This window comes from Sapajus apella, unplaced genomic scaffold (genome assembly GCF_009761245.1).
Source record: "Sapajus apella isolate SASKATOON/1434 unplaced genomic scaffold, GSC_monkey_1.0 scaffold58, whole genome shotgun sequence".
NCBI lineage: Eukaryota > Metazoa > Chordata > Mammalia > Primates > Cebidae > Sapajus > Sapajus apella.
Genome location: NW_022436998.1, coordinates 3287002 through 3309830, shown reverse-complemented (window position 1 = coordinate 3309830; position 22829 = coordinate 3287002). Strand labels below are relative to the sequence as shown.

General features: G+C 42.8%; 1 protein-coding gene across 5 annotated transcripts in view; it reads right to left on the bottom strand.

The window, feature by feature from the left end:
• Window positions 1-10139: 10139 nt before the first annotated feature.
• IDE (insulin degrading enzyme) overlaps window positions 10140-22829 on the bottom strand; it is a 129368-nt gene continuing 116678 nt past the window's right edge. For all 5 annotated transcript variants that reach the window (XM_032245529.1, XM_032245530.1, XM_032245531.1 and 2 more), the window contains 5 exons: window positions 21920-22192; window positions 19985-20046; window positions 14182-14254; window positions 13432-13499; window positions 10140-12372 (listed from right to left, as the gene is read on the bottom strand). In XM_032245529.1, coding sequence (XP_032101420.1) covers window positions 12277-12372; window positions 13432-13499; window positions 14182-14254; window positions 19985-20046; window positions 21920-22192 — 572 coding nt within the window. In that variant the 3' untranslated portion in view covers window positions 10140-12276. The remainder of the gene's footprint in view (window positions 12373-13431; window positions 13500-14181; window positions 14255-19984; window positions 20047-21919; window positions 22193-22829) is intronic.

The window sequence follows — 22829 nt, the reverse complement described above, 5'->3', positions numbered from 1 at the left end:
CGGTGGCTCAAGCCTGTAATCCCAGCACTTTGGGAGGCCGAGGCGGGTGGATCACGAGGTCAAGACATCGAGACCATCCTGGTCAACACGGTGAAACCCCGTCTCTACTAAAACTACAAAAAATTAGCTGGGCATGGTGGCGTGTGCCTGTAATCCCAGCTACTCAGGAGGCTGAGGCAGGAGAATTGCCTGAACCCAGGAGGCGGAGGTTGCAGTGAGCCGAGATCGCGCCATTGCACTCCAGCCTGGGTAACAAGAGCGAAACTCCGTCTCAAAAAAAAAAAAAAGAAATCCTCTTCCATTAAATCCTTTTGCTGCAGACCACAGAATAGCAACTATCCTGAATATCCTGACCACTGAATAGCAAATTACCACTCTGCTGAATCCAAATGTGGAACTCTTACTCATTCCCAGTTCTTTTTCCAGTTAAATGCCTTTGTTGTTTACTCTTTTTTTTTTTTTTTTTCTTTTTTTTGAGACGGAGTTTCGCTCTTGTTACCCAGGCTGGAGTGCAGTGGCACAATCTCGGCTCACCGCAACCTCTGCCTCCTGGGTTCAGGCAATTCTCCTGCCTCAGCCTCCTGAGTAGTTGGGATTATAGGCACGCGCCACCATGCCCAGCTAATTTTTTTTTTGTATTTTTATTACAGATGGGGTTTCAGCATGCTGACCAGGATGGTCTCCATCTCTTGACCTTGAGATCCACCCACCTTGGCCTCCCAAAGTGCTGGGATTATAGGTGTCAGCCACCACGCCCAGCCCTTGTTGTTTACTCTTAAAATCAACTTCAGCCTGTCTTTGATTATTTATTTATTTTTGAGCCGGGGTTTTGCTCTGTTGCACAGGCTGGAGTGCAGTGGCAAGATCATGGCCCACTGCAGCCTTGACTTCTCAGACTCAATCAATCCTCCCATCTCAGCCTCCCAAAAAACTGGGACTACAGACGTGTGCCACCAAGCCCAGCTAATTTTTTATGTTTTTTGTAGAGACAGGGTCTCGCCATGTTGCCCAGGCTGGTCTCATCCTGGCTCAAACCATCGAACCACCTCAGCCTTCCAAACTACTGGGATTACAGGTGTGAACCACCATGCTTTGCCCAAATTAGGCCTGTCTTGATGCGAACACCTTGTTGTCTGTTGCTGTTCAGTTTATTGTTTCTGTCTCATTGTCTGTGTGTTCGGCCATAGCAGTGATCTGTGTGCTTATCCTGAAGAATTCATAGGCTGTGTCAGGTAGAGCCATTGACAGCTGGATTATCTAGCACAGTTCTGTTGAAAATATTCATTTGATATGTCAAACTATGCATTTTGTTTTCTTTTTCTTTGCTTTATATAGAGTCAGGGTCTCACTATGTTGCCCAGGCTGGTTTTGAACTCCTGGCCTCTCCAAAGTGCTGGAATTTCAGGTGTGAGCCACCATGCCAAACCCAAACTATGCATTTTGGCTCAGAAAATGTTGTTAGGGCAGGAACACTTGGCATATTTCATGGTATTTATAGTTAGGCACTTAATACATGCTTTTTAGAAATAACAAAAAAGGAACCTGAGCTTCTCAAGTCTTAGCTTTGTCTAAAGCCCATAGGGCCTCTTTAGAAAGAATAATGTCTAAAGTCAACATTGTAAATATATTTATGGGAGACTGATTTGAATAATAATAAAACTCCAGGCCAGGCGTGGTGGCTCACACCTGTAATCCCAGCACTTTGGGAGGCCGAGGCAGCCAGATCACGAGGTCAGGAGATCGAGATCATCCTGGCTAACACAGTGAAACCCCATCTCTACTAAAAATACAAAAAATTAGCTGGGCATGGTGGCACATGTGCCTGTAGTCCCAGCTACTCGAGAGGCTGAGGCAGGATAATCACTTGAACCCAGGAGGTGGAGCTTGCAGTGAGCCGAGATTGTACCATTGCACTCCAGCCTGGGCAACAGAGCAAAACTCCGTCTCAGAAAACAAACAAAAAACCTCCAGTCTCCCCCAACAAAAAAATTAAAATAAGTATGGCCTATATGCCAATATAGTAACATCTCAGTGGTGAGTCAGTAAGGGATAAATTACAGCATGCATTAAGTGTCTAATTATAAATAGCAGGAAATCTGCCAAGTGTTCCTGTCCTAACAATATCTGAGAACAACAGGAAGCCTGATCAACAGTGGCTTTTCCCCTCATAGCAAGTGTAGGGATAGGCACTCCCCGATCACATAGAAGCTGCCCATAGTTGCCATCCAAGAGGGACCCGGGCTCCTTCCACCTGTCCGTTCTGCCTGCCTTGGTTACACCGGCTTTTGTCCTCACACTTGTCATCTCATGGACAGTGGTTGCTGCTCCATTCCCAAGTTTCATGTCCTCAGGAAGATAGTAGAGGTGGGGGTGGAGGGACAAGCAAAAAAGACATTTCTTGTACTGAGATTATCATTTTATTAGGAAGGGAAGCCCTCCTTAGTGATTTCACTTACATCTCATTGACCATCTCTCCCTACAAGGGAACAGAGAGATGGAGTTTGTAGCTTTTACAGCTTCTATCACAGAGCTAGACAAGTGAGATGGGAGAAATGAGAGTGGGAGCTGCCAATCAAGTACTTCAGACTTAAGAACAAATCGAAAACACATTATTGCATCTGCATATTTCCTAAAATCCTGTGAGCAACACATCTTATGCTAATTTACTTGTGCTGATGTTGATTTCTATCTACATAAATCAAGAATGATCTCATTTCAAAACTTTCCACTCCACAAAATATGAACAATATTATGCTCCTTTCTTATTTTCAGTTTTGGTGTCAGTTTACGTGGTCTATTTTATCAAAGTGAACTAGGAAAAGGATGGAAAATATTTCTAGATGCTAATTCAGGTAATTGGGTGAATAAGAGTTTTTTTTTTTTTTTTTTTTTTTTTTTTCCTTGAGGCAGAGTCTAGCTCCGCCTTGGCCTCCCAAAGTGCTAGGATTACAGGCATGAACCACCGTGCCTGGCTGATTTTTTTTTTTTGAGATGGAGTCTTGCTTGGTTGCCCAGGCTGGAGTATGGTGGCATGATCTTGGCTCACTGCAACCTCAGCCTCCCAGGTTCAAGCAGTTCTCCTGCCTTAGCTTATAGGCACTCACCACCATGACCTCGGGTTCACCTGAGGTCAGGAGTTCAAGACCAGCCTGACCAACATGGGGAAACTTCGTCTCTACTAAAAATACAAAATTAGCTTGATGTGGTGGTGCATGTCTGTAATCCCAGCTACTAGGGAGGCTGAGGCAGGAGAATCGCTTGAACCCTGGAGGCGGAGGTTGCAGTGAGCTGAGATTGAGCCATTGCCCTCCAGCCTGGGCAACAAGAGCGAAACTCCTTCCCCCCAAAAAACAAAGAAACCAAATTGGAGTAGGTGTACACATCCAAGTCAGAGAATGGGTTTTGAGTGTGTGGAGACTGTTTCCCTGAGAAGTGCTTTATCTCCATCTCGTGGACAACCTTATCTTTGCAATGTCAGCAGTAATTCTCTGGCCTTACCACCCATGAGGATCACGAGGAGTACTTGCAAACAATTCAATATCCAGTCCTCTCTACCCCACCCCCACCAGCTCAGTCGATCTATATATATATATATACACACATACACACATACACATATATATATATATGATCTGTAGCTGGGGGACAGGAGGCAGGAAAAAAAAGATCTGTAGCCAATTATAATATGCAATTATAGTTAAAAACCAGTAAGTTAGAAGAAACTCTAAGTCAGTTATGAATACTGGAACAACCATTCCTTCTATAAGATTCCCATAAAGTAAAAAGAGTCATCTCTATAGGTAAATTATATAATCTTCCAAAGGTCTTTTTACAACTTGCAGAGAGGAAATCATCAAGGAGTTGCTACCAGTATGAGAAATCTAAATCTAAATTGCTTCCTGTGCACCTCTCCCTATGATGAGTGGAAATGTGCTAAGCAAAGAGACATGCAAACACAAGATCTGACTTGTCCCTGGGCCAAACAGTGAAGTGGTTTCCACCTGATTCTGGTATCTTAGTGTTTACTGATTGCTTTCTTGTGTATATCCTCATTTAATTCTTCTTCCCATGAATGCCAGTACTAGCCTGGAGGGCCTCAGGGGCCCACCCAGATCTTGATTTTCCCTCCATCTTTTCTTTTTTTAAATTTTCTTTTCTTAAGAGACGGGGTTTCACCATCTTGGCCAGGCTGGTCTCGAACTCCTGACCTCGTGATCCTCCCGCTTTGGCCTCCCAAAGTGCTAGGATTACAGGCGTGAGCCACCTCCCCTGGCCAATCTTTTCATTTATTAATTTACCTCAGGGACGGGCGAGGTGGCTCACACCTATAATCCCAGCACTTTGGGACGCCAAGAGGCCGAGGCAGATGGATCAGGAGGTCAGGAGATCCAGACCATTCTGGCCAACATGGTGAAAAACAAAAAAAAACACCAAAAAATTACCTTGCCTGTCTTTCTCAGCTCACTATTGTTTTAAAAAGTTCTTGGCCTGGGAAGAACTGCTTGGGAGGCTGAGGCAGGAGAATTGCTTGAACTTAAGAGGTGGAGGTTGCAGTGAGCTGAGATCATGCCACTGCACTCCAGCCTGGGTGACAAGATACTCCGTCTAAAAAAAAGAAAAAAAAAAGTTTCTTAAACTAATTCCCAGAGGATGGCTCAGTTTTCATCATAATGCACACATTACTGTAATAATATATATATATATTTTTGAGATGGAGTCAGCTGGGCACGGTGGCTCATGCCTGTAATCCCAGCACTTTGGGAGGCTGAGGTGACCTAAGGTCAGGAGTTCGAGACTAGCCTGACCAATATGGTGAAACCCCGTCTTTAAAAAAAAAAAGAGAGATGGAGTCTCCCTCTGTTGCCCAGGCTGGAGTGCAGTGGTGTGATCTCAGCTCACAGAAACCTTTTGCCTGCTGGGTTCAAATGATTCTCCTGCCCTCAGCCTCCTGAGTAGCTGGGATTACAGGGGCATGCCACAATGCCCAGCTGAATTTTCTATTTTTGGCAGAAATGGGGTTTCACCATGGTGGTGATCTGCCCAATTTGGCCTCCCAAAGTGCTGGGATTACAGGTGTGAGCCACCATACCTAACCTGGAATAAAATTTAGTCATTAAAATAAGAGACTAAGTTCAGCTTTTGGCAATGGTTGACTAGATGGTGCTGAATCCTCTCACTGAAAACAAACTAGAAAAGATGTACAATATATACCATTAAGAGTGAAAAGGCAAGCCAAAGAGTGATAAATAATAAAAGCAAGGAAAGAGCTCAGACCCAAAATATACAGGACTCCTACAAATCTAAGGATTGGCAACACAATTAAAAAATGGCTGAGAGGCCAGGAGTGGTGCTTCACACCTGTAATCCCAGCGTTTTGGGAGGCCAAGCAAGATCACTTGAGGCCAGGAGTTCAAAATTAGACTGGGCAACATAGCAAGACCCCTGTCTCTACAAAAATTTTAAAAATCACCTGGGTGCCGGGTGCGGTGGCACATGCCTATAGTCCCAGCTACTCGGGAGGCTGAGGTGGGAGGATTGCTTGAACCCAGGAGTTCTGGGCTGTAGTGCACTATGCCGATCGGGTGTCCACACTAAGTTCGGCATCAATATGGTGACCTTCCGGGAGCAGGGGACCACCAGGTTGCCCAAGGAGGGGTGAACAGGCCCAGGTCGGAAACAGAGCAGGTCAAAACTCCTGTGCTGATCAGTAGTGAGATTGCGCCTGTGAATAGCCACTGCACTCCAGCCTGGGCAACATAGCGAGACCCCGTCTCTATTAAAAAAAAAAAAAATCAGCTGGGCATGTCTGGGCACAGTGGCTCACACCTATAATCCCAGCATTTTGGGAGGCTGAGGCGGGCAATCACCTGAGGTCAGGAGTTCAAGACCAGCCTGGCCAACATAGTGAAACCCCATCTCTACTAAAAATACAAAAAATTAGCCAGGCATGGTGGTGCACGCCTGTAATCCCAGCTACTCAGGAGGCTGAGGCAGGAGAATGGCTTGAACCTGGGAGGCAGAGGGTGCAGTGAACTGAGATCACACCACAGCACTCCAGCCTGGGTAACAGAGTGAGACTTCCTTTAAAAAAAATAAAACAGACCAGGCACTGTGGCTCATGGCTGTAATCCCAGCACTTTGGTAGGCCGAGACGGGCAGATTGCCTCAGCTCAGGAGTTCAAGACCAGCCTGGGCAACATGGTGAAACTCCAGCTCTACTAAAATACAAAAAATTAGCCGGGTGTGTCAGCATGTGCCTACAGGCGCAGCTAGCTACTCAGGAGGCTGAGGCAGGAGAATCGCTTGAACCCAGGAGGCGGAGGTTGCAGTGAGCCAAGATCCTGCCACTGCACTCCAGCCTGGGCGACAGAGTGAGACTCCATCTCAAAAACAAAAAGAAAAAAACAAAGCCAAAACGTCTTTGGTACACATCTGCATCTATTTCTGTGGGCATAACTAAAGGTGAAATTTCAAGGTTGTAGGACATATGACTATGTTCAACTTTAGCAGATACCACTAAACAATTTTCCAATTTTCCACTCCAGTTCAAGTGATTCTCCTGTGTTAAGTGTCACAGGAGAATCCCACAGGTACTTGGGATTTCAGTGTGTGCCATCACGCCCAGCTAATTTTTGAATTTTTAGTAGAGATTGGGTTTTACCATGTTGGCCAGGCTGGTCTTGAACTCCTGACCTCAGGTGATCTCCTGGCCTCAGCTTCCCAAAGTGTTGGGATTACAGGCGTGAGCCACTGCACCCTGCTTGATTTTCAAATATATCTATCTTGAATTCCTGGAAAAATTCACTTGGTCATCATGTAAGGTTGGTATAATATTTGAAAATCAATTAAGGACTTTTGGGATTGTTTTTAAGGGCTTCGAGTTTTCTTTTCTTGAAATATCTTTGATTTTGGTATAAGGGTAATGCTAGCCTCATATGAATTGGGGAGGGCTTCCCTCTCTATTTTCTAAAATGTTTGGTAAAATTGGTATAATCCCTTCTTTAAATGTTAAATAGAATTCATTAGTGAAGCCATGTGGGCCTGGAATTTTCTTTGTAGGAAGGTTTCAATTATGATTCAATTTCTTTAATAGGTAAGGGAATATTAAAATCTTCTACTTCTTTTCATGTCTGTTTTGGCAATTTGTGTCTTTGAAGGAATGTGTCCATCTCATCTAAGTTGTCAGATTTACTGGTATATAACTGTCTATAACAAAGAGAAAGAAGACAAAGGCCAGACTTCCCACTGAGTGAGGGAAGATTCGTTATCACATACTGACCTTGTTATTAGAAGATACTTGATGCAGTATTTAGGGGTAAGGAGTCATAACATCTGCAACTTTCAAATGATTTGGCAAAAGACGTGCACATGCGTGCACACACACACATGAGAACGAACAGAATACGAAACAAAATTGGTGAATACAGGGTGAAGCGTATATGGGAATTCATTGTACTATTTCAACAACTTTTCTGTACATTAAACATTTTTCAATATATAAAGTTAAATATATTCATATTCCATAATCCAGAAATTTAAGGGAATAATCAGAAGATCACACACATACTCTGCATAAGGAAGTTTATCACAGATCAAAACTTGAAAACACCCTAACCACAGAGGATTCGATAAACAAACAACAAATACAATATGATACCAAAGAACCGACAGTGACGACAACAACAAAAGACATATTTTTTTCAAGAACATCCATGTGGAAAATGCTCAGTATAGATAGGCTACTGAGGGGAAGAGTTACAACACTGAGTACATGAACCCATCCTATACGCACAGGAAGAAGACTACAGAGAAACACCATGCAAGCAGTGGCTGTCTCTGTGGTGGTGTCGCAGATGAACTTGACTCTTCTTCCAATTTTTTTTTTTTTTTTTTTGAGGCAGACTGTCACTCTATCGCCCAGGCTAGAGTGCAGTGGTGCGATCTTGGCTCACTGCAACCTCTGCCTCTTGGGTTCAAGCGACTGTCCTGCCTCAGCCTCCTGAGTAGCTGGGACTACAGGCGCACACCACCACACCTGGCTAATTTCTGTATTTTTAGCAGAGATGGGGTTTCACCATGTTGGCCAGGCTGGTCTTGAACTCCTGACCTCAAGTGATCCATCTGCCTTGCCTCTCAAAATGTTTGGATTTAGGTGTGAGCCTCCCTGCTTGGCCTCTTCCAAACTTCTTGAAAGATCCTAGACACTATCGCTCCAGGGCAATAGGAAGGAGAGCTTATACTGGTTTGAGGCCTGGATTACCCCCAAAAGGAAGGGAGGGAGATTCTGCAGGCAGTGGTGATAACTAGTCTCAAAGTAGCCTGGTGAAGTGAAATGGGCAAGACTGTAAGATTTGGTCTCATGCCCTCCAAAACAGGCAAGGTTACGAGATCAAGATGGTACATGGGAAAAAGGTAAAGTCACATCCACATATAAAAGCAACTGTCGACTTGTTTCACAAGGACATTAATCAGTTTGGAAGCTATTATTACAGGAAATCCACATGGAACAATGAGATCTAAAGTCTAAAGAGCTGAGTGGAGGTTTGAATTTGCTTCCTGCATGATCATGGGAGGCTTTTTTTTGGAGGCTGAGGTGGGAGGATCACTTGATTCCAGGAGTTCAAGACCAGCCTGGGCAACACAGTGAGACCCTGTCTCTACAAAAAATAAAAAATAATCTTGGTGTGGTGGTGCACATCTGTGGTCCTAGCTACTTGAGAGGGTTGCTTGAGCCCAGGAGTTTGAGGCTGCAGTGAGCTAGGATCACACTTCTGCACTTCAGCATGGGTGACAGAGACCTTATCTTTAAAAAAAAAAAAAATTGTGGGCCAGCCACAGTGGCTGTCTGTAATGCCAGCTCTTTGGGAGGCTGAGGCAGGTGGATCACCAGAGGTCAGGAGTTTGAGACCAGCCTGGCCAACATGGCCAAAACCCCATCTCTACTAAAAATATAAAAAATTAGCCAGGCACAGTGGTATGCACCTATAATCCCAGCTACTCCAGAGGCTAAGGCAGGAGAATCGCTGGAACCCGGGAGGTGGAGCTTGCAGTAAGCCAAGATCTCGCCACTGCACTCTAGCTCTGTCTCAAAAAAAAAAAAAAAAAAAAAAAAAAAAAAAAAAAAAAAAAAAAAAACCTGCTGAGTTTCGAGTCCCTCCATGTATCATTAACGAGGGGAAGACTATCCTGACTGATAAAACCTGGAGTTGCTCGTGGCCTCTGTGTGGGGCTGCCACATCATCCCTGAGCACAATGCTGACTGTGGCTGGACCACTGTCCGAGGCTGGAAAGTGAGGAACAAGCAGGTTTCCTCTTGAAATGCCTGTCTGAGCCAGCTGGCCACTACATGAGTAGAAAAATTAGTTTGACAGGGATCAAGAAGATAGAGATTGAACAAGATACCTGCCTAAACTGCAACTGGAGATGTGGCAACAAGATGTAAGGACATACTGTAGAGGACAGAGAAATAGCTTGTTTTTCTGTCTTTTTCATTTTCATCCCTGTAAGGCCAGAAACAAATTTTTTTTTTTTTTTTTTTTTTTTTTGAGACAGAGTTTTGCTGTTGTTACCCAAGCTGGAGTGCAATGGCGCGATCTCGGCTCACCACAACCTCCGCCTCCTGGGTTCAGGCAATTCTCCTGCCTCAGCCTCCTGAGTAGCTGGGATTATAGGCACGCGCCACCATGCCCAGCTGATTTTTTGTATTTTTAGTAGAGATGGGGTTTCACCATGTTGACCAGGATGGTCTCGATCTCTTGACCTCGTGATCCACCCACCTCGGCCTCCCAAAGTGCTGGGATTACAGGCTTGAGCCACCGCGCCTGGCCCAGAAACAAATCTTTCTGGGTTTGGAGTCAGTGACAATATTCACAGCAAGGAGTCGAATCTCAAATATTCAGATTCCTATTTTATAAAAGTGACCTATTGGTAAGGTTCTGAAATTGAGTCTTCTATTTGACAAAAGTCATTGTTACCCAGAAACACCTTTTAAAATGTTATTAGAATGCAATGCTTTCTGCATTATGAACAATGAAAGCAAGAAATATGGTCAAATTGGGATGTTGAGATGTAGGCTGAGAACTGGCCACTGTACTGTTTCACTAAAACTGGAAAAATAATACAACTGCAGACTCCAGAGGTTAAGTTCAGGCGATTTATTGTAAACAGGATAACCCTGGCACTCCACCATACTGGCTGTGTCACATGCTCCCTCTTTCACATCAACTGGTCAAAAGATGACTTTCTTAAGAAGCCTCAGGTAACAACTAGTTCCACAAGTCTCATGTACTAAGCACTTAGTCAACTGCAGTGTCTGGGGTAGTCTGTTATTGCTCATGGACTGCAGCTTGGACCCATCTAAATGGATCCATTAGTATGCCTGAGTGATCCAACTGCAGCTCTACATCCAACCCGGAAATTGGAAAACGTTGGCGCATACTAAACAATTGCAGGTTCATGGAAGACTACGTGAGATGCTCTCAGATCTCTTCATGTGTCATTCTCATAAAAACAAATTTCACCTATTTTTTAAAAAGAGCTAAAAGTTACTCAGTAGTACATAATTTTCCACATAAAAGGTAGGTGGATTTTTATTTACTAGTACAGTGTTGGATCGGAACACTCAGGCCTAATTTTAGATCTGTCTTATATATCCTTGCAGGTTGATGAAAAGCTGCATAGTCTACAAATGCATAAAACCAGAAGGAAGGGATGATTTCATACACCTTCCGATGGACAAAGACAGGCTTCATACAAGGAAGTTCTTGAAGGTAGGGATAAAAAGATGGTTACAGCACCACATTGATCTGACAGTAGAAATGGGGTCCCACTTTTGAAAGCAGCCCCATAGTTGTGACTATATCGTTCTTGCCCCAAATTGAGATTTGGAAAATGGCAAATGTAAAAACTTAAGATGTGAAAAGATATGGCTCTACAGAAGAAAGTCCTACAAATCAAATCATACAGGGAGGTAAAATGCCATTTGAAAATGCCATTCTTTACTTTGCCTGAGTTAGTGGACGACAGGGCCACTTACTGTTAATAGTGCTTGTACGTGGAAATATATTCACAATTTCTCTTGAAGCAAGTTTTAATAACAGTAAATATTTCAAAACAGCTGATAAATCTACAGTAACAATTTCACCTAAAATAGTATCTCATGAAAAAAATATTTTTTAAAAGTCCACTCCAGTCATCATCTGTGTATGTTTATATTCATATATTCAAAAAAATAACACTTAAGGCAAGATTAGACTGGTAGCAACAAGGGATTTTACAGTCTTATGAAGACTTGCTATATAAGAATGCAAGGCTTTCATTTTTATATTTCCAAAAAGGTGGCTATGTATTGATTGCCTTTTAAATTCATAAAGGGGCAAGATATTTTGGTTTACATACTGACTGCAATTTCACTGTAATAAAAAGGTGGTTACAAAAAGCTGATGTTGGAAAAGCATGTCACACACTCAGTAGGATCTGAAGTTGACCCATCTGTACGTGTTAAATAAATATGTTGTGTTAAAGCAATACGCTGATGAGAAAAAGTAAAACTGACGGAACACTGCAAACCAACTATGAAGAAGGTCAATGTAATTAAATTAGAAAGAAACCACAGTAATCCTGAGAAATTCAGTTTAGGACAAAATTGATGTAAGTATATTTCTAGCATTGTAAATAAGTAGAGTTTTCTAGCATTTTACCAGTTGGAATAAAAAACATGTTCAAATTTTATAAAAAAGATTAAAACCATGCCTTATATAACCAGCAATTTCACTAATAAAAGATTACATTGCTTTGTTCATCATCTGCCAAATGTAATGTTTTCCACTGATTTACATGAAACCATCGAGTAGAAAGCAAATTTGAGTATCAATTTTTAAGAAAGTATTACCTTTCTAAATGTTGTGAAGCCTTCTATGTCAACCTAGGAGGCTTTTAGAAAAGAGCTTTGACTTTCTTCGGACAAATGACTGTTTTACAGAATATGGAAGGAAGATTCTATAGGAATATCATTCATTTTAAGCACTGTTATATAGGGAAAATTTCAGTAATGAAAAGAAAAATTTTAAAATATTAAAGAGGCATGTATTTTAAAAATATTCTACATCTATAAGATTTTGTAATTTAATTACTTTGGATTTATAATATTTCTACATAATGACATTTGACAACTTTTTTTCTGTTTCTCTAACAGTGAATCAGAAACTATTAAAGTGGCCAAGATTATGGAAGACTCAGGAATGCATCCACTCACACTTTCCCACCCATGGGGAATCTTCAGAGTTTTGCAGCCATGAAGTTAATATGTGGTTTCACAAGGGGAAACAGTGGCAGACCACGCTTGAATTCGGTCATGTTCTGAATCACTTCAGGCTGCAAAGAAAAAAAAGTTTCTTTTTAGTGTATTTAACCTAAACATCAGAATAAGGACATCAAATTTTTTGGGTGGCGCTGGGAGCACACCTCAGTTCTATACTCTCTCTCTCTCCGTAATATTTTTTTTTTTTGGTGGGGGTCTGAGGCTCCTCTACCTAACAACACCCCATGTATCATGATATGCTGACCTTTCTTCTGGATCAGTAGGCCCAGAAAGTCATGAATTGGTCTATAAAACTTATTGGTAAGTGTCCTTACTTGGGCTATGGGCCAGAAGAAAGACTTCTGGTTTTCTTCTGGGGAAACAAAGGCTGGCTCACCAGGGACTTAGAGGCTTAGCATCAAGGCTTCAGCAAAGTAGCAGAGGCTGGTGTGCCCACCTGGAAAGGGCCTAGTTACACTGTCAGTTTCCTCCTCCTGCAAGTGAATGCCAATCCTTCTAGATGATTAAAATATGCAGGTAACATGGGAAAAGACCAAGAGGTCTCCCTCCAATATTCAGTGCTGGGAACAGATGTGGCCAAAGATGATTCATTGCAGAGTAACACAACTGTTCAAATAGGAGGCAAAGGCAGACAAGGGTAGAGCCTGAGTGACTAGATGTTCAAGGAAGAATTAGAGTAGAAGGTTCAACACCTGGTGACCTGAAACTTTTAGTTCATCAGTGTCCTGATGAATAAGATACTTCTGGCCAGGCACAGTGGCTTACACCTATAATCCCAGCACTCTGCGAGGCCAAGGCAGGTGATCCGCTTGAGGTCAGGAGTTGGAGACCATCCTGGCCAACATGGTGAAACCCTCTCTCCTCTATTAAACATACAAAAATTAGCCAGACGTGGTGGCAGGCGCTTATAATCCTAGCTACTCAAGAGGCTGAGGCAGGAGAGTCGCTTGAACCCAAGAGGCAGAGGTTGCAGTGAGCCGAGATCATACCACTGCACTCTAGCCTGGGCGACAGAGTGAGACTCCATTTCAAAACAAAACAAACACACAAAAAAGGCTTCTTCTAAAAAGGAAGTCCTCTATCAGTACAATCTAACATAACATGTTTCTTACTTGTGGCAAGGCTGGTGCTTGTGACAAATTTATATCATTTTGACATGGGAACTCTCCAACAACAGGACCTGTAAGAAAATAAAAGGTTTAATGTACTTACTGATACTAGCACACAAGAACAACTAAAAACAAATCTAATTAAAAAACTGCACCAGACCCAGTTCATGTACTTCTCGGGTCCTCTCCAGGTTACCTGCTACCCAAGGCCTTAAGTACTTGTCCTGCCTTCTATCCGGAACCACCCAATGATGGCTCATGATATTCCTGAGGTCCTAAAACTTTGCCCACAGCAGTTTTAGTGCCCAGGTCGAATCTGACTTTCTGGCCACCCAGAAGGACTCAGTAAAACTGCCCAGAAAGCCAGGGGAGTTGATGGCCACAGGACAAACTTTGGCCAGTAAAAACCAGAAAATAATAAGAAGGACTGGGAAGTGAAGTTAACTTGCTTACCCATACTCCCCACATGCAGTGGTTCCTGCACCCTCTTTGGAGACGTCCCATCAGCAAGCAGCTGTGTTTTCCTGTGATGCTGTGGCCAGCTCAGCATTCTATCACCTGGTATTGGTTCTCTCCTTCACTAACTCTTTTATCTTTTCCCCTTATATCTGTAGACCTTATCTCCAGTTCCTGTTCTCTACCTCTTTTTCTTTCTGGTGTTCTATAAGGCATGTAGTTATGACAAAGGCCAACCATCAGATGGCTTAACATGAGCCTAAAAATAGACTTAAAAAGGCAATATTCAATACTTACAAGAATCCATTTCCCTGGCAAGAACATGGACGGATACCTTATGTCTCCTTGGGGCATCTACTGCCAACATTTCCTAGGCAGAAAGAAGAGTGAGGTCACCCTTTTGCTCCACTAAAGAATTTACTTCCCTCTTCCTCTTTCTTCCTCTCCTTCATTCTTTTTTTTTTTTTCCCCTCTCTTCTTTTTTAGAAAAAAAAAAACAAAAAAACAAAAAAACAACAACTTACAATGAGGTGCTCTCTGATGACTATGAAGACTCAGCCATCACACAGTCAGGTACAGAAAAGATGCTTCCCTTTTTGGCTAGGTGTGGTGGCTCATGCCTGTAATCCCAGCACTTTGGGAGGCTGAGGCAGGTTGATCACTTGAGGTCAGAGTTGGACACTAGCCTGGCCAACATAGTGAAACCCTGTCTTTAATAAAAATACATTAAAAAAAAAAAGTTGGGTGTGGTGGCTCACGCCTGTAATCCTAACACTTTGGGAGGCCGAGGTGGGTGGATCACCTGAGGTCAAGAGTTCAAGACCAGCCTGGCCATCATGGTGAAACCCCATCTTTTTTTTTTTATATACTTTTACTCTTCCCAGGAACTTCCCTGCCTCTCCTCTGCATTCCTTTGCTCTCCCCACCTACGAAACCCCATCTTAAAAAAAAAAAAAACAAAAATTAGCCAAGTGTGGTGGCACATGCTTGTAATCCCAGATACTTTGGAGGCTGAGGTGGGAGGATCACCTGACCCCAGGAGGCAGAGGTTGCCATATGCCGTGAGCTGAGATCACGCCACTGCACTCCAGCCTGGGTGACAGAGCGAGATTCTGTCTCATTAAAAAAAAAAAAAAAAAAAGATACTTGCCTTTCTTTCCCCTCACTTACATTATTTTATTTAAGCTCTGCAAAGATTTAGCAAAGCAGGTGAGAATTATTTTTTTCCTTTCCTTACTCTAAAGAAAGAATTATTCTTGTTTTTTTTTTTTTTTTTTAGAAGGGGTTTAACTCATGTTACCCAGGCTGGAGTGCAATGGCGCGATCTCGGCTCACCGCAACCTCCGCCTCCTGGGTTCAGGCAATTCTCCTGCCTCAGCCTCCTGAGCAGCTGGGATTATAGGCACACACCACCATGCCCAGCTAATTTTTTGTATTTTTAGTAGAGACGGGGTTTCACCATGCTGACCAGGATGGTCTCGATCTCTTGACCTCGTGATCCACCCACCTCGGCCTCCCAAAGTGCTGGGATTACAGGCTTGAGCCACCGCGCCCGGCCTGAAAGAATTATTCTTAACCCAATTTTACAGATGAGAAAACTGAGTCCAAGGAGATTAAAAAACTGCTCAGACTTCTACAGCTAATAAGTGCCTGAGCTAGGATTAAAAACTTATCCTAGTACTCACTGGGGTGGGATGTGCAGGGTGCATTTGGTGATCTTTAGGGTCTACAGAGACAATGGCTTGAGCTTAGGGACAAGCACAACACCTGCTCCTCTAAGAACCTTCTTAGATTCTGCTTGTAAACTGTGGTTCCTCATCTACCAGAAGAGAAAGGAAACTAACAATTACTGAGTCCTGCTGTATATCAGGAACTCTCCTATGTCAGCTCACTTCATTCTCTGTGAACTAAGCATCATGATGATTCCTACTTTAAGACACAGAGACTTACATGAATTACACGAGTCACACTGTTCAGAGTGATGGTGTCAGAAGCTCGAGTCTGCTTGCTCTCTCAATTCCACCATGCTGCTTGGAGGGATTCCCCTTAATTACTACCATGAATGCCAGCAGTGCTAGGTTGGCAGGTGGGTCCTGTGGGGAAGTATGTCCCAACCTTTCCCCTAACAGCAGACTTTCACTGTCTTTTCTAAAGGGGTACAAGTGTGACAAAGTTCCTCTGATGCCTTAGCCACAAGTAACATTTCATATCCTTAGAGGGGAGAAATCATCAGTCAAAGCCAAATCCACTCAACAGTTATTATAGAGCAGTTACTAATAAGCCTGGTCCTGCGTGACTGCACAGCAAGCCCTATTGATGTTGCACAGCAAACCTGCCCATGGCTGCCCACTCCACTCCTCGCCAGCAGGCAAAACAGCTGAGACTCCCACAGGCCTGCTCTGACCTCTCCAGCCTCTTTCCAGGAGCTCAGCCAGGTCTGCCTCTATTAACAAGTAAGACCTCCTCTAAGAACTTTATCTTACTGGAGTAAAAAGTTTGCTTTCAAAGATCTATCTCCATCTCTTCTTGCCCAAACCTTCATTACTCCCTTGTTGACCCACATCAGCAGACAGCAGAACACCCTCTCCAGTTTCAGATTGTTCCCAATTTTCTCACCAACTGTGGACAATCCTCATTTTTCTAAAACAACTGCACCTTCTTGGAAATTATTAATATGTTCTAATAATGTTCTAAGGAACACTACAGTCCCATGAGGTATTATAGGTATTCTGTATAAAAAAGGGTACATGGTAAAATCAGTTTAGAAAATGTAAGTCAAAATTAAATAAATGCAGGCTAAAGCCTTTACTGTGAGACTTCTTATAATTTTTAAAATACCAACATGTTCTGTGAGTCTCTAAGAATGGGAATAGTGTTTCCCAAACTTGCATGGTCATGAAACCCTTTTCCTAGGTACCCCTATTAATATCTTGCATACCATGGAACACAGGGAAATGCTGTTCTGGACTTAGCTGAAGCCTGGTTATAAATACTCTTTTTTTTTTTTTTTTGAAACAGGGTCTCACTATGTTTCCCAGGCTGGTCTTGAACTCCTGGGCTCTAGCAATTTTCCAGCCTCAGCCCCCCCCAGCAGCTGGGACTACAGGCTATTACTGCAAAAGAGCAAGAGTAACTTAAATGAGACTCTTGTCTTCCTCTACACAATGCAAAGGGAGCCATGAGGTAAAGAAAGTAACTTGTCCAGTCATCCATTTTCATAGCCAAAATGGGTCAAATCTCATTGCTGAAAATTTTGCTGCTCAATTTTGAAACTAGAGTCTCCTTCTCTTATTGTTAAGGTGACACCAGCTTTATTAATACTCTGCACACAGCCGTATAATTTTGCAGAAGAGTTACAGAGAGAGGTGTAAGCAACTCATGGATGGCACAAGATCACTACTTTCCTGTCAAACTATCAGCACCTTTGGGTCAAGGACTGTTATTTATTTTTAGAGACAGGGTTTCACCATGTTGGCCAGGCTGGTCTCAAACTCCTGACCTCAGGTGATCCACCTACCTTGGCCTCCCTAAGTGCTGGGATTATAGGTGTGAGCCACCGTGCCCGGCTTTTTTTTTTTTTTTTTTTTTTTGAGATGGAGTCTCACTCTGTTGCCCAGACTGAAGTACAATAGTGCAATCTTGGCTCACTGCAACCTCCGCCTCCTGGGTTCAAGCAGTTCTCCTGCCTCAGCCTCCTGAGTAGCTGGGATTACAGGTGTGTACCACCATGCCCAGCTAATTTTTGTAATTTTTTTTTTCCCCCAGTAGAGACGGGGTTTCACCATGTTGGCCAGGTTGGTCTCAAACTCCTGACCTCGTGATCTGCTGCACCCATCCAGTGGGAACTGTTACTTTTTCCTTAGTCTCTCACTCAGCACTAGCAATGGTGAATTAAATAAACATTAGAAACCCAAGTACAGGAGAAAATGTGATCAGGCCTTGTTGTACCACTAACTTCACAAAGTCACTCAAATGAGAACTGTAAGCACTGACTCCTGTGCTGGTAGCTATAATATATCCCCAGAAAAAGACACTGTAAAGTAGAGTATCTCTCTAAAAAGATGTGGGCACAGGGCAGGACTGAGTTCCTGACCAAACTACCTAATCACAGATACAAACCAGAAATGGCTCCAACACTAAGGGACAATTCTAAGGTACTATGGTAATCACAGAGTATAATTTTGCTCCTTATTTTGAAAAACAGGCATAAAAGTATTTTACACAAATTAGAGGCCCCAAATATATTACAAAGAAATATATTACAAATATATTACAAAGAACATATGTAACACTTTAAATAGGTACAATTCTATTGCAGCATAAATTCTGAATTTTTGCACTTAGCATACTTATTACACATTTATATCTACTTAATGGAAATTATGCTATCCTTCTCAGAATTTTATTATAGAGGGGAAGATTTAGACGGTGTGAAACTTTTTGAGACAGAGTCTCTCACTGTTGCCGTGGCTAGTGTACAGTGGTGCAGTCTTGGCTTGCTGCAACCTCTGCCTCCTGGGTTCAAGCGATTCTCCTGCCTCAGCCTCCTGAGTAGCTAGGATTACAGGTGCCCACCACCATGCCTGGCTAATTTTTTTTTTTTTTTTTTTTAGTAGAGATGCGGTTTCACTATGTTGGCCAGGCTGGTCTCAAACTCCTGACCTCATGATCTGCCCGCCTAGACCTCCCCAAGTGCTAGGATTGCAGGCGTGAGCTACTGCACCCTGCTGGTGGAACCTCTTAAAGCTATGCTGGGAGGCCGGGCGCGGTGGCTCACGCCTGTAATCCCAGCACTTTGGGAGGCCAAGGCGGGTGGATCACGAGGGCAAGAGATCGAGACCATCCTGGTCAGCATGGTGAAACCCCGTCTCTACTAAAAATACAAAAATTCAGCTGGGCATGGTGGTGTGTGCCTGTAATCCCAGCTACTCAGGAGGCTGAGGCAGGAGAATTGCCTGAACCCAGGAGGCGGAGGTTGCGGTGAGCCGAGATCGTGCCATTGCACTCCAGCCTGGGTAACAAGAGCGAAACTCCGTCTCAAAAAAAAAAAAACAAAAAAAAAAGCTGGGAAGACTTTGTCTTCCATTAACATGGCACCTCCCTTTTCTTTTGATAAACTTCTTCAGTGAGCACAAGCATGTAAAATTCATAACATCTCTGACCACAATTCAAAGGTGAGTGATCATTTATTTAAAAAAGGATCCACTATGGCACCTAAATGGGTGAAGACAGTTTACAGTTGTCAGAGTTTGGAAAATAATCTGATTCTCAAGTTCTTTTCTTTTTTCCTCCTTCCCACCAGACAAGCTCAGCAATATTCTTTGCAGAGCAGAGTGGAGAACAGAGAGAAGAAACCAAAAGGGTGCTTAAAGATCTAGAAGTCAGGAAGGGCTGTCACAGTCTTTGGTTTAGAGCATGGGTCAATCTTTTGGCTTCCCTGGACCACAATGGAAGAATAATAATTGTCTTGGGCCACGCATAACATTAAAAGCTGCTAAGCTAAAAAACAAAAATTTGGCAAAAATATTTCATAATGAGGGCTGCATGTGGCCTGCAGGCTGCAGGTTTGGCAAACTTGGTTTAGAGGGAAAGGAAAACGGTACTTGGTTCAATAAAAACTGTCTTTATTTTCTCTAACAGATGTGTTTGTGTCAAAAATACTTAAATCCACAAAAAACACCTTCATAAATCCAGCCAGAATGGCTTCAAAGTAGCAACACACAATATAGCACATACACTGTTTTTTTTTTGGTTGTTTTGCGTTTTTTGAGGCAGAGTTTCACTCAGTCTTCCAGGCTGGCATACAGTGGTGCGAAATCCACTCACTGCAATCTCTGCCTCCCAGGTTCAGCAATTCTCATGCCTCAGCCTCCCGAGTAGCTGGGATTACAGGTGTGCACCACCACGCCTGGCTAATTTTTGTATGTTTGGTATAAATGGGCTTTCACCATGTTGGTCAGGCTGGTCTTTAACTCCTGACCTCAAGTGATCCTCTCACCTTGGCCTCCCTCAAGGTGCTGAGATTACAGGGTGGGCCACTGTACCCAGCCCTACAATACTTTCTTATCAGTCAAAATCTAAATATATGAATTTGACTTACCTTGTAGAATTTGATGATATCTTCCTTGGTAAGTGTCTTTAAATATGCAACTTCAGTGTTATCTGAAAAAGTAATCAAACAATACTTTACTAATATTTCCATATGAAGTAACCCAGAACAGTTATACTAAGTGACAATATATTTACTCCAAGACTCTTAAGTATCCATATACATTTTATTGAGACACAGTCTCTCACTCTGTTGATCACGCCGGAGTGCAGTGGCTCAATCTCAGCTCACTGCAACCTCCACCTCCCAGGTTCAAGTGATTCTCCTGCTTCAGCCTCCTGAGTAGCTAGGATTATAGGCACAAGCCACCACGTCTGGCTAATTTTTGTATTTTTAGTAGAGATGGGGTTTTGCCATGTTGGCCAGGCTGGTCTTAAACTCCTGACCTCAAGTGATCTGCCTGCCTCAGCCTGCCAAAATGCTGGGCTTATAGGCGTGAGCCATCGTGTCTGGCCAAGTATCCATATTTTTAAGTGACCATATGCTTTGATTTCAAGTAAAAGTAAGTGGATGCTGGCTTGGTGTAGTGGCTCATGCCTATAATCTCAGCACTTTGGAGAAGCTGGGTGGGTAGATCACCCGAGGCCAGAAGTTCGAGCCTAGCCTGGCCAACACAGTGAAACCCCATCTCTACTAAAAATACAAAAATTAGCCAGGTATAGTGGAGTGTGCCTGTAGTCCTAGCTACTGGGGAGAGGCTGAGATATGAGAATGATCTGAACCTGAGAAGCAGATTGCAGTGAGACAAGATCATACCACTGTATTCTAGCCTGGGTGACAGAGCAAGACTGTCTCAAAAAAAAAAAAAAAAAAGTGGATATAGTGCAATGGTTAACAGAGCCTTGGCTCAGAAGCCAGGCCAGCCTGGATTCATATACTGGCTCTCTGGTTATGAGCTTTTGGATCTTGGCCAGTCATTTCAACTTTTCTGAGCCTCAGTTTCCTCATTGGAAACTGGGGATAACTACTACTTAATAGGGCTGCAGTAAGAATTTTTTAAAAAAGATGTGTGACAATAACACAGTGCTAGGCACATGGCAAATGCTCAATAAATGAGAGATACTATTACCATTAATAATGAATCCAACTGCTAGAAAAATTATAGGTAGGCTGGACATGGTGATTCATGCCTGTAATCCCAGCTCAAGATCTGGGAGGCTGAAGCAGGAGAATCACTTGAACCTAGGAGTTCAAGGCTACAGTGAGCTATGATGACACATTGCACTCAAGCCTGGCTGACAGAGCGAGATACTATCTCGAAGAACAAAACAAAAAGAAAAATTATGGGTAAGAAAACTGAGGTCCAAAAAGGGTGACCTGACCAAGATCTTTAGCTTGTTGGTGTCAGAATAAGAACATGACCCAAGTCCCTTGACTTCTAGTACAGCTTGGCACAATCCATTGTTAATCTATGCTCTAGAAGAAAGGTGAAAGGAAGCTGATAAGACCGGAGACTTCAGGAATCACAGCTTTCCCAAATCTGAAAGGAATGAAAAATCTTTGGCGATCCCTACAGGCAAATGTTTGAACTCCTGTGCCTGAAGGGCAACATTTGCCTCAACGGGGTTTAATCCAGTATAATCTCATTTTTTTAGTATTATGGGAAATACTTAGGTATCTGTGATCAGAATCTCAGGATACAATGATGAAACAAAATGGTGGAAATGAATTACTATTAATACTTTATTGTGAGATATGGGTAACTAGGTCGAGGTTTAGAGAAAAAAAAGAGACAAGGTTTCTAATGGGAAACTGGAGTTCAATTAAGTAACAGTTCTTTAGCAGTGCCAGCCATCTCCCCACCCCAACTCCCCAAATTAGTAATAAAATATCACCTAAAAAATGAATACCATTTTGTGGAATGGCCTTCACGTCCTCAAATGTTACTTGAATGCCATAAATGTTGGGGCCCTAATTTTACCTTACCTCTGTCAAAATTATATTGCTGGGAGATGATTTCTCCCCAATATTTAGCACACTCAGCAGACAGCTTCTTTGGTTTGTCTAGTCGACGAATTGCTAATGCTTGAATGTGTTTTTGGAAGGCCTCTTCTGTCATGTCCTCTATGGACTTTTCCATGGCAATTAAGAAAGCTTCCACCCTGCTTTCTAGGTAGTGAGGTGGCTTTTCTGACTGGATGATGAATCGCAAGCCCTGTATGCCATTGGCTCGACGTGGCCCGCTGAAGACGATATAGCCTGAAACACACACATCAGCCAGTCAGGACCTTGGCATTTGAGACCTGAGTCATTTTTAATCCTTCAAAAACTATCCTATCTGAGCAAATAAAATCTATTTTAAGGTTTTAAACTATTCACCTCTTAAAGAAATATGAGCACTTAAGATAGTTTCAGTTCCTAAAGACAAAGCAGAAGAGCTCTCTGAAGAATTACTAAGTTGGAGATGACTTCTTTTTAGGAAAAAATCCTATTCTTTATTCAAACTCCCATCTTGTGACTCCTCACTCTCTGCTAGTTATTCCTCTTCAATCTATGCTAAAGTTACTCCTAGTCCTGTAAAACGCTGGACTCATTTTCATCCCTTAGTCACAGTCCTAGCTATGTTTCCTTTAACATCCAAGTTCCTCATATGAACCTGGCTCTCCTACTGTATTTCTTGTTACATAATCCATTCCTGAACCAATTCATTCAGAATGCAACTCTTCAGAGATCAAGCTAACTAAAAGTCATATTTCTACGTCATCTCATGAGGCCATGCACTACTTCCCTTCAACACCTTTTCTAAACCAAGCTCTTGGCTTATCTCCTTCGGCTGCCCTTCCCTGATCCACCATCTCCAACAGCTGTGGTACCTCTGGGTCCCAATTCTTTCTTT